This window comes from Solanum verrucosum, unplaced genomic scaffold, assembly GCF_900185275.1.
Source record: "Solanum verrucosum unplaced genomic scaffold, falcon-dt-bn FXZP01000144.1, whole genome shotgun sequence".
NCBI classification, from domain to species: Eukaryota; Viridiplantae; Streptophyta; class Magnoliopsida; order Solanales; family Solanaceae; genus Solanum; species Solanum verrucosum.
Window position 1 is genome coordinate 1313564 of NW_026020773.1, and position 12246 is coordinate 1325809.

At 37.9% G+C, this 12246-nt stretch overlaps 1 protein-coding gene and 1 pseudogene across 1 annotated transcript; one reads left to right on the top strand and one right to left on the bottom strand.

Annotated features, from left to right (window-relative positions):
- The first annotated feature begins 1812 nt into the window (after nucleotides 1-1812).
- Nucleotides 1813-6037, top strand: LOC125812977 (putative late blight resistance protein homolog R1A-3; annotated as a pseudogene).
- Nucleotides 6038-7025: 988 nt separating this feature from the next.
- On the bottom strand, nucleotides 7026-11935 carry LOC125812981 (protein TRANSPORT INHIBITOR RESPONSE 1-like). Its single transcript, XM_049492460.1, has 3 exons — nucleotides 11335-11935; nucleotides 8382-8883; nucleotides 7026-7885 (listed from the first exon to the last, which is right to left on the bottom strand). The coding sequence occupies exons 1-3, from the start codon at nucleotides 11820-11822 to the stop codon at nucleotides 7061-7063; spliced, it is 1815 nt and encodes a 604-aa protein (XP_049348417.1). The 5' UTR covers nucleotides 11823-11935; the 3' UTR covers nucleotides 7026-7060.
- Between the last annotated feature and the right edge of the window lie 311 nt (nucleotides 11936-12246).

The window sequence follows — 12246 nt, forward strand, 5'->3', positions numbered from 1 at the left end:
TATATCTGATATCCATCAATTGTTTCAGCAGGAACAACTTGTTATTGCTAGTCTTCGAAGCATAATATGTCTCAAGCTTATCCCATTAGCTTCTAGCATGTGTCTCATTCACAATGTGTTTTCTAACATTATCTTCAATCCATTGTTTGATATAGCCACAAACCTGCAGATGCAAATTTTCAATCCTCATCATTCATAGACTCGGGTTTAATTTATTAGAAGCAAACACAAGTAGATGTATTTTCTTAACAAATAGAAGACCATTCATCTTGCCTTTCCACATATGATAATTACTACCATTCAAACACATCATCTTTCTCATATTTGACTCCATCATACAAATAGGCAATCAACAAAGTATCAAACAATGAGCAACACAACTATAAGATAGCACCAAAAATTAGAGAAGTAAAAGGAGTAAAATCAACATAAATTATTATATATTGGCATGAACCTGCAGGATTGAGAGATGAAAGAATTTCAGAATTTGCATTGAGTAGTTGTATGGGCTTGATACACCCACCATACAACTCATCAGATGTATGGAGTTGGAGGAATAGTGGAGAGTGGAGACAGATTATTCAATAGGCATAATACATAAGTATGCCCTTTAACTTGGTCGGATTTCACATTTATATGCCCTCCAACTTTGGGTGTGCACAAGTAGACATTTAAGGTTGTATAAAGTTAAGCAAAAAAACACACACGTCCTACGTGATTACATGACAATTTGTGTCCTACGTGGTGTCCATTATGCCACATAAGACTCAACACATAAATTGTATCTTATCGTATGAAGGGTTTCTCGTTGTTGTCATCCCACATGCATGCAAGTACACATGGTCAAATAAGTACTTCCTCTTTTGCATTTTGTTTGTTATTGTTTGAGTTTTCACAAAGCTTAATTTAGAAGAAAAATAAAAGTACTTTTGAAACTTATGATCATAAACGTTTCAAGTATTTGTGTGGATATAAAACTTTTAACTAAAAAATTATAAGAATGTTAATATTTTTTGGACAGGGAAATAAGAAAACATTGTCAAATAAAAAGGATGAAGTGAGCAGAATATTGAAAACTTGATTAATTTTCTTATCTTTTGCCTTTGTGGCAGACAAGTGTGGCCCCATTCTAATTGATTCATGCTTTTGGAATAATACTATGCACCATTTTTGGTCTTAATTATTCCTCTGTTTATTTCCAGAATTTTGAGCTGTATTGATCAAATAACAAAGCAAGCAGAGGATATAAAGTTTCATCAACTAAAAAGGTTAGTCAACTCATCTAATAATTTGCTACTCTCATCTCTATTGAAGTATAGTTATGGAAAAGTAAAAGTGATGTAAGAAAAATGAAAGAAATTTGGTAGTTAGTTGGATATCACAAAGAAAGAGAGAGAGCTAAATACTTGCTCACACCACCGATTTACAACAAATCAATAGATGCATGACATTATCACTTTAATTGTGGTTAGTTAATGTATACTTTCACCTCATTAAATTATTACTTACTCATGATAAGTTGTATTAGTTTGGTACTAATATCCGGTGTGGGCGAATTCTTACCGGGTGAGAGGGAGGGGGTTAGAGAGTGCGGAGTGAATAGAAGCAAATCTTTTCTAAGATGACAAAAGATTCCCCTCTATAATGAAAATATATTACCATACGCTATTAGACAAAAGACCTCCTCTTAAGTTCGCGTGAAAATAGTGAAATTATTGATTATTCTTAACATTTCATCTTCTTTCTCCTGATAAAGTTTTATGTACTTTTTATGCATCAGGTCTTGAGAACTTGGAAAGGAAAAGTAGAATCATGGGAAAACGAAAAGATAATGAAGAAGCAAACAACTCATTGGTATGTTATTTGATAGAGTGAACTGTAAAGTATTGAATTGTAGATATCATGTGGCTTTAAAATTTTGGTATGTGTTATTTTGGCAGGTGTCATTTTCTGCTCTTCGCAAGGACGTTGCCAATGTTCTGGAGAGATTAACGAATGAAGAAGATCAAAAGGCTGTTGATGTGGATCTAATTGAAAGCTTGAAATTGAAGCTGACATTTATTTGTACATATGTCCAGCTTTCTTATTCCGATTTGGAGCAGTTTGAAGATATAATGACTAGAAAAAGACAAGAGGTTGAGAATCTGCTTCAACCAATTTTGGATGATGATGGCAAAGACGTCGGGTGTAAATATGTCTTTACTAGCCTCGCCAGTAATATGGATGACTGTATCAGCTTGTATCATCGTTCTAAATCAGATGCCACCATGATGGATGAGCAATTGGACTTCCTCCTCTTAAATCTCTATCATCTATCGAGGCATCGTGCTGAAAAGATGTTTCCTGGAGTGACTCAATATGAGGTTCTTCAGAATGTATGTGGCAACATAAGAGATTTCCATGGGTTGATAGTGAATGGTTGCATTAAACATGAGATGGTTGAGAATGTCTTATCTCTGTTTCAACTGATGGCTGAGAGAGTGGGACACTTCCTTTGGGATGATCAGAATGATGAAAATGCTCAACTCTACAAGCGAGATGAGAATGATAGAGACTCTCAACTCTTCAAGCTAGCACATCTACTCTTGAAGATTGTTCCAACTGAACTGGAGGTTATGAACATAGGTTATACAAATTTGAAAGGTTCAACTTCAGCAGAAATTGGACGCTTCATAAAGCAGCTCCTGGAAACCTCTCCGGACATTCTTCGGGAATATCTTATTCATCTACAAGAGCACATGATAACTGTTATTACCCCTAGCACTTTAGGGGCTCGAAACATTCATGTTATGATTGAGTTCCTATTAATTATTCTTTTTGATATGCCCAAGGACTTTATTCATCATGACAAATTATTTGATCTTTTGGCATTTGTTGGAGCACTTATCAAAGAGGTATCAACTCTTGTTCGCGACTTAGAAGAGAAATTAAGGAATAAAGAGAGTACCGATGAGACAAATCGTGCAACCCTAGACTTGCTGGAAAATATTGAATTCCTCAAGGAAGATCTCAAACATGTTTATCTGAAAGTCCCGGATTCATCTCAATGTTGCTTCCCCATGAGTGATGGACAGTTCTTCATGAATCTACTAAACATACGTTTGAATGATTTGCTAGATTCCAATGCTTATTCAATTGCTTTGATAAAGGAAGAAATTGAGTTGGTGAGACAAGACCTAGAATTCATAAGATCGTTCTTTGTGAATGTTGAGCAAGGATTGTATAAAGATCTCTGGGCACGTGTTCTAGATGTGGCTTATGAGGCAAAAGATGTCATAGATTCAATTATTGTTCGAGATAATGGTCTCTTACATCTTATTTTCTCACTTCCCACTACCATAAAGAAGATGAAGCTTATCAAAGAAGAGGTCTCTGATTTACATGAGAACATTTCCAAGAACAGAGGTCTCATCTTTGTGAACTCTCCCAAGAAACCAGTTGAGAGCAAGTCATTGACAACTGATAAAATAATTGTAGGTTTTGAGGAGGAGACAAACCTGATACTTAGAGAGCTCACCAGAGGACCGGCAGATCTAGATGTCATTTCGATCACTGGTATGCCGGGTTCAGGTAAAACTACTTTGGCATTCAAAGTATACAATGATAAATCAATTTCTTGTCATTTCGACCTTCGCGCATGGTGCACAGTCGACCAAGAATATGACGAAAAGAATTTGTTGAATAAATTTTTTAATCAAGTTAATGGCTCGGATTCAAATTTGATTGAGAATATTGATGTTGCTGATAAGCTACGGAAACAACTGTTAGGAAAGAGGTATCTTATTGTCTTAGATGATGTGTGGGATACTACTACGTGGGATGAGTTAACAAGACCTTTTCCTAATGGTATGAAAGGAAGTAGAATTATTTTGACTACTTGAGAAAAGGAAGTGGCTTTGTATGGAAAGCACTACACTGATCCTCTTGAGCTTCGATTGCTAAGATCAGAAGAAAGTTGGGAGTTATTAGAGAAAAGGGCATTTGGAAACGAGAGTTGCCCTGATGAACTATTGGATGTTGGTAAAGAAATAGCCGAAAATTGTAAAGGGCTTCCTTTGGTGGCTGATCTGATTGCTGGAGTTGTAGAAAGGAAGGAAAAGAAAAAAACTGTGTGGCTTGAAGTTCGAAATAATTTGAGTTCCTTTATTTTGAACAGTGAAGTGGAAGTGATGAAGGTTATAGAATTAAGTTATGACCATTTGCCACATCACATCAAGCCATGCTTTCTTTACCTTGCAAGTTATCCGAAGGACACTGCAATAGCAATATATACATTGAATAGTTTATGGCTTGCTGAAGGACTTGTGGAACAGACAGAGATGAAGAGTGTGGAGACAGACAGAGATAACTTAATTTCCAGTAGCTTGGTAATTGCTTTCAATGAGATAGGTGATATCCCGACTTGCCAACTTCATGATCTTGTGCATGAATTTTGTTTGATAAAAGCAAGAGAGGAAAAGTTGTTTGACCAGATAAGTTCAAGTACACCATCTTCTTGTTCAGATTTGATGCCACGTCAAATTACCATTCAGTATAACAGCGAGTTATTGGGGCTTAACAATTTTGTCCTGTTTGATTCAAACAAGAAAAGGCATTCTGGTAAACACCTCTATTCTTTGACCATATATGGAGACGAGCAGTTAGCCGATAGTGTTGCTGATACATTTCACCTAAGACACTTGAGGCTTCTTAGAGGGTTGTACCTGGATTCCGATTTTATCAATGTGAAAGATTCTTTGCTGAATGAAATATGCATGTTGAATCATTTGAGGTACTTATACATTAGGACAGAAGTTGAATCTCTGCCTTTATCTTTCTCAAACCTCTGGAATCTAGAAACTCTATTCGTTGAAAACGACGGAACAATCTTGATACTATTACCGAGAATTTGGGATCTTGTAAAGTTGCGAATGCTGGCCATGAATGCTTGCTCTTTCTTTGATATGGATGCAGATGAATCAATATTGATAGCAGAGGACACAAAGTTAGAGAAGTTGAAAATATTAGGGGGACTCATTCTTTCCTATTCGAAAGATACAGAGGATATTTTCAAAAGGTTTCCCAATCTTCAAGAGCTTTCCTTTGAACTCAAGGAATCATGGGATTATTTGATTTGCACCGGGTGTCCGAGTCTCTTTGAGCCCCGACTAATCCCGGGGTGCACAGGCCCTCGGCAAGGAATTTCCCGCAAGTGCACCACGGTTAATTCAGGTTTTACCCAGTCCGATGGCCCTCAGAAATTGTTTGCACCTAGTGGGTTTCGAACTTGAGACCTTGAAAGGGAGCAAACCCCAAGGCTCAAGTCAATTGCCAGCAGGCCAACCCCTGAGGGTTAGGAATCATGGGATTATTCAACAGAGCAATACTGGTTCCCGAAATTGGATTGCCTAACTGAACTAGAAAACCTCATTGTATGTTTTAAAAGTTCAAACACAAACGACAGTGGGTCCTCTGCAGCCATAAATCGGCCATGGAATTTTTACTTCCCTTTGAATCTAAAAAAATTGCGTCTGCTTGACTTTCCTCTGACATCCAATTCACTATCAACAATAGCGAGACTGCCCTACCTTGAAGAGTTGTACCTTAAACATACAATCATCCATGGGGAAGAATGGAACATGGGGGAGAAAGACACCTTTGAGAATCTCAAATATTTGAAGTTGCATGAAATGACACTTTCCAAGTGGGAGGTTGGAGAGGAATCCTTTCCCTCCCTTGAGAAATTAGAACTGCAGGGATGTCAAGAGCTTGAGGAGATTCCACCTAGTTTCAGGGATATTAGTTCATTGAAAATTATCAAACTTGTAGAGAGCCCTCAACTTGAAGATTCTGCTCTCAAGATTAAGGAATATGCTGAAGATATGTGGGGAGGAGACGAGCTTCAAGTCGTTGGCCGGAAGAATATCCTGTTATTTAAGTAGCTTTTGAGCATTATGGTTGAAAAGTAGATTGTATTTAGAAAACTAATAAGTTTTTAACAAAAATTATAATTTTAAACATTAATCTTGTACACCAAAATACTATTCTTATCACTGCTTTCTTTACTATTTTGGCAGATAGATTCATTGATTTATGCTTTTGCTTTTCTTACAATAGCAGAATTTTCTTACTTTTCTGCCACTAGGTATCTCTTTATTTTTTACTTTGCATTCACACACAATAATTTTCTTGCTTATAAGCCGTCTGCGGAGGATTTGACGTTTACAAGTTTCTATGGCAACCTCACGTTAACATCAATAATAATTAGATTCGCAATCACATATTTATAATTATTAAGTCGATAACTTAATACACATATGTATAGGATTTTGACAAAAGTTGAGGGATTCACATGAATTCATAGATTACGCTGTGGATTTGCCTATGGCTGTCCAAACCTCCTTTGTGTCAAACTTGGTCTGAAGTCCCATCTTATGTGCTCAAAGCACAATCGTTCAACCTCGATCAAGGTACTGATTTAAAACATTGATACTACTGTCAAAAACCCAACGAACTTTCATCACAAAAGCTAGCCCGTGAAGTGAAGAGGTTATAGAGAGCTTATAAGCACTCATGACTTCCTCTCCTCGGAACATTCAACCAAATTAGGCTGAAATCCCACTCTGAACGAAAATAAGTGTTTGTTTATCAAACTGACTCGTACTAGAACACTGAAATACCTTCTACTAAACGTTCAACAAATGGGATTTCCAGCACTCAAATGAATGAAAGGTTCACATTAAACTTCAAAGAGAATTACAACAATACATGACCACAAGTACATTGACAGCACCATTTAACAGAAGAACGAGTCACTAGAGAAAGTTAAACCGATACATAATGATACAAAATAGGATACACAGTTGAACACCCCCCCCCCTCCAACCCAAAAATACAATAGTTGTCCTTGCTGATATAGCACAACAAGAAGAGTTCAAACTCATTATTAATTAATTGCTGCGAAGTCGATCAACAAAAGGTCAAATCACTTCACTGCCACCATAACCAGCACTGCAACTACAAGGCTCAAGCAAGTAAACGCGGGTGAAAGATTAACATAGAACTTATACCTGAAGTCTTCCTAAGAAGCCAGAGAGCAATTCCCGTTGCTATATGGAGTCAATGCTGCATCTTCATCAATAATCCAAACAAAACCAGGAGTATCGAACCTCCTTCCTGACACTGTCCTGTATATATAAAGTTTCTCAACAGGGCAGCTTTCTAGTCTCGTATCCGGATGACCCCTCTCGTCTATAACTTCAACATTAAGCCCTGGCAACTTCTGGGCTAGCAGCTTACATGCTTCAAAACTTACTGAACAATTAGACATCCAAAGGGATCGCATTGTCTCCAGCTTTGCAGCATTAGCCAACAGAGCCTCATCGCCAAAGGGGCAGTCTCTAATCTCCAACTTACGAAGGCGCTCACAACCAGAGAGAACATAGTGGAGGCCTAGATCGCTATCCCCCGCAAAAGCTAAGGAAAGCATCTCTAACTTCTTAGCATGGACCCCAATGTACTCAAACACACTATCTGTAAGAAGGCCAGAAAGAGAAAGTCGCCGCAATTCCTTGCAGTGTTGCACAATGGCCCCAAAACCAGTATCAAGTGGTTCAAGGGTTAAGTAATCAGGAGTTCGAGGCTCGATAATACACAAACGAAATCGGATCATGTTAGGACGATTCCTTGCAATACTAACTAAGGCGTCATTTGTCATTTGGCGGCAGAAGTATAAAACTGACTGAAGCTTAGGGCAGCCCATTGAGACAGCTACAAGGCCTTGCTCTGTCAAGGATACATTCGGTCCTGGAGCAAATGGATCAGAAGGAAACACCCTAAGCTCTTGAAGTTCCTTACAAGTGTTGGCAATCTCCTCAAGACCGCAATCTTCAATGTAATCTAGCACCTGCAATCACATCCATTCCAAGTGCCTTAAGCGTAAGCTGGATAACCAATTATGCAACAGAGCCCATGGACAAGAAGAGCTTAAAAACTAATGGAAGCGTCTAACTCGGAAAGTAAACATGAATTGTCAGTGTGTAGGATTCGTGCAACACTAAGCTTCAACGTTAAGTTATTCTTCATATGGCAGACCAGCAAATTATTCAATGAGTTTACTCGACATTAATTGTTTAGCTATGTTATCTCAGTATAAACTGAAGTTTATTGCGCTGTTTATTTATCCCTGGCAGTTATCAGAATCAGCAAGACAATTAATAAGTTAGGATTATTGTTATTCTCTTGGAAACTTCTGTGTTTACAACTAACAATCAATTTATCTATTTTATCACAAACACATTCATATATCCCTTCTCAAAAAAAAAAAACAGTTTATGTATTGAGCCATGACTATTGAAAACACGCAATAAGTATACAAAAGTAAAACACAAGCTAGAACCTACCCACAACCGCTGCAAATTGAGACAGTTGCCAATGAGCTTGCCAAGATCAGGTATTTGAATGGTAGCATAGCTTAAATTCAAAGAGGTGAGTTTGGAGTGGACTGGATAAATAGTTGGAAAGTAGGCTGGCACAGCATCCCAAAACCCACTCAAGCCTTTGAGTTGATTACAGCCTGAAAAAGCTTGAGATACATTTACGAAAACTTCAGAAACATCAGCCTGCATGTCAGCAGAGTAGGATCCTGTACCAAATTCAACCAACTTCGAAGCATGACAAAGTAGCTTTGGAAGTTTCTCAATGGAAACGGCACGATTGAGCCGAAGAGTCCTCAAATGAGGAGAGCGAGCAACTAGACGCTCCAAAGCTGAGAAGCTGACCTCAGAAGCCAAACAAGCAATGTTAAGTGACACAAGCGATGTGCAGCTATCAGGAAAATGACTAAGCCAGTGGCCACTCAGGTCTTCTACTTCACTTTCTCCCAGGTCCAGTTCTCTCAGGTTCCTGCAGCAAATCACGAGTTACATTGCTTCTATAGTTTTTATTCCCAGCGCTAAACAAGAATAGCAGCAAAAGAAGGTCCAAATATAAGAGGACTTCTAAAGGTGGACGAAATTGTGCCCTCTTACGTCCCTTTCGTTTGTTGTAGCCAAATTATACAAGTATATGCTCTTGCATCTTTGCCCAGTAAGTGGATCAAAGTAATAAGGCATTTCTTCGCTATGGTATTCTTGTTACTCTTTCCACCAACTACCGTGAAATACCATCCAATCAAGCAAAACAGAGGAATGAACTGAAAGACATAACTAAGGACCCATTTGGCCATAAACATTATTTACTTTTTTCCGGAATAATGTTTCACTTTATTTGAAAACCAGTGTTTGGTCATGAAAAGTTCAAAGCCGACTTGAAGTTGTAAATCAAATTTGGAAAACAACTTATAACATGTTTTCCAACTCGCTTTCGAATGTTGGAATTATATTTTATTTTCAAATTTTACCCTAATTTTTTTGTAATAACAACCCCAACTTTAATATCAGCGACCAACCAGAGACAGAGATTAACAATGTTGCTTCATCTTGTAGGTCAGCTGATCGGGAAACGCATGCTCGACGAGAAGAGATTGTTCACACAATGTGGGAGGAATATCTCAAGGGCTAAAGTACTCAGACGAGAATGCTTCACAAAACCTACTGCTTCCTCAAGCCCTCAATTACAAACAAGAAACATTCAACCCCCAGATGCAAAGATTAGAACTTTTCTCACCAGTAAGACTAAAGTACTCAGACAACAATGCTCCACAAAACCCACTGCTTCCCCAATGCCTCAATTACAAACAAGAACAGTTTCTCAGATGCATAGATTAAAACTTATCCTAACCAGTAAGGGCTGAAGTACTCGGACAACAATGTTCCACAAAACCTACTATTCCGTCAAATCAGTTAATCCCAGATTAGAAATAATTTAATGAAGTCACCGGTAAGGGCTAAAGTACTTAGACAACAGTGCTCAACAAAACCTTCTAGTATTTCCTCGAAACAGTTACCCCACAGATGCAAAGATTTGAACTCTTTTTCACCAGTAAAGACTAAAGAACTCAAGCAACAATCTCTACAAAACCTACCATTTCCTCAACCCCTCAATTACAAGCAAATACAGTTATTAACCCCAGATGCAAAGATTAAAACTTTCCTCAAACCCTCAGTTACAAACAAGTACAGTTAACCCCAGACGCAAAGATTTAAACTTCTTTTCACCATTAACAACTAAAGTACTCAGACATCAATGCTCTACAAAAAAACATATCATTTCCTCAACCCCACACTACCAAACAAATACAGTCAACCCCAGATGCAAAGAATAAAACTTTCCTCACCCCTCAGTTTCAAAAAAGTACAGCTAACCCCAAATGCAAAGATTAAAGATTTTTTCACCATTACCAGAAAAGGGTAATCTACAAAGAAAAACACAGCTAAAAAGTGCTAGATAAACCTGCAGTTAGCAGAAATGGCAACAAGTCCATCAGTAGTAAGTCCTTCACAAGACTGTAAAACCAAGACTTCGAATAAATGACTTTGAGATCAGCTCCAATGACTCATGACAAAAAAACCATTCTCTTAAGACAAAATTCCTCAGCCCCTCAATTACAAACAAATACTTAACCCCAGATGCAAAGATTAAAACTTTCATCAACCCCTCAATTGCAAACAAGTACAGTAAACCCCAGATGCAAAGATTAAGACTTTTTCCACCAATAAGGACTAAAGTACTCAGACAACAATGTTCTACAAAACATACCATTTCCTCAACCCCGCAATTACAAACGAGTACAGCTAACCCCAGATGCAAAGATTAAGACTTCTTTTCACCATTAACGACTAAAGTACTCAGACAACAATGCTCTAAAAAAAAACATGCCATTTCCTCAACCACCCTCAATTACAAACAAATACAGTCAACCCCAAATGCAAAGATTAAAACTTTCCTCAACCCCTCAGTTACAAACAAGAACAGCTAACCCCAGATGCAAAGAGTAAGACTTTTTTTCACCATTAACAAATAAAGTACTCAGACAACAATACTCTACAAAACACACCATTTCTTCAACCCCTCAATACCAAACAAATACAGTTAACCCCAGATACAAAGATTAAAACTTTCCTCAACCCCTCAGTTACAAACAAGTATAGTTAACCCCAGATGCAAAGGTTAAGACTTCTTTTCACCATTAACGACTAGAGTACTCAGACAACAATGCTCTAAAAAACATACCATTTCCTCAACCACCCTTACAAACAAATACAGTAAACCCCAGATGCAAAGATTAAAACTTTCCTCAACCCCTCAGCTTCAAACAAGCACAGTTAACCCCAGATGCAAAGATTAAGACTTTTTTCACCATTACTCAGAAAAGGGTAATCTACCCAAGAAAACAGCTAAAAATGCTAGATAAACCTGCAGTTAGCAGCAATGGCAGCAAGTCCATCGGTAGTAAATCCTTCACAAGACTGTAAAACCAAGACTCTGAAATTCTTAAACGACTTCGAAATCAGCTCCAATGACTCATCACAAACAACCATTCTCTTAAGCCTAATTTCCTCAAGAAATGGATAAGCTTTCGCCATTGAAACAGCCCACGGATAGAAATATGCACCCCAACCTTCAGGTACAAGATCGAAATCAGCAAAATGTGGCTTCCCTTTAATCGTTACAGATCTGAGATCTGGGAAACGTCTAATCAAGATTGAAGGGCTAACAGCATAACAGTTCCCAATAAACACACGTTTCCTACAACACCTCTCAGCTTCATACCAAGATTTACAAACCAAGGATATTGAGTTCCTGTCCTTATCTGAAGTTATGTCGGAGAAGATGTGTTCAAGAACTTCTAAGGGAAGTGAGTTCACCATTACAGTACGGAAATGGGGTGCTAAAGTTGACATTTTTTTTCAAGAATTTCAAGAATCTTTAAATCTTGAGTAATGAAAGTTCAGATCTGTGGAGACTAGAGAGGGAGTGTGTGGGAGCTGAAGAAGAGGCGATGGGGGTGGGTGGGTTGAATTGGGGTTAGGTGGGTTTGAAGACTTGTGAGACAGGGGGGTGGGTTCTACTGCAGAGAAGATAAGGTTATACTCTGCTGTAATTGGAAAGCAGTGTTGGAGGGTGGGGGGTAAGAAGGGGGTGGGGTGAGGTTGAACTTTAACCATGGATTTAGATGAGTGAAGGAAAAGAGTGGAACACGAGTGGATTCAAAATTTAAATTTTATGTGTTTTTACGATAAATATCTATTGATATAGATTATGACAATAATAACATATTTATTGTATTTTTATAAATGAAATATAAGATAGAAATGTTTTAGTTTT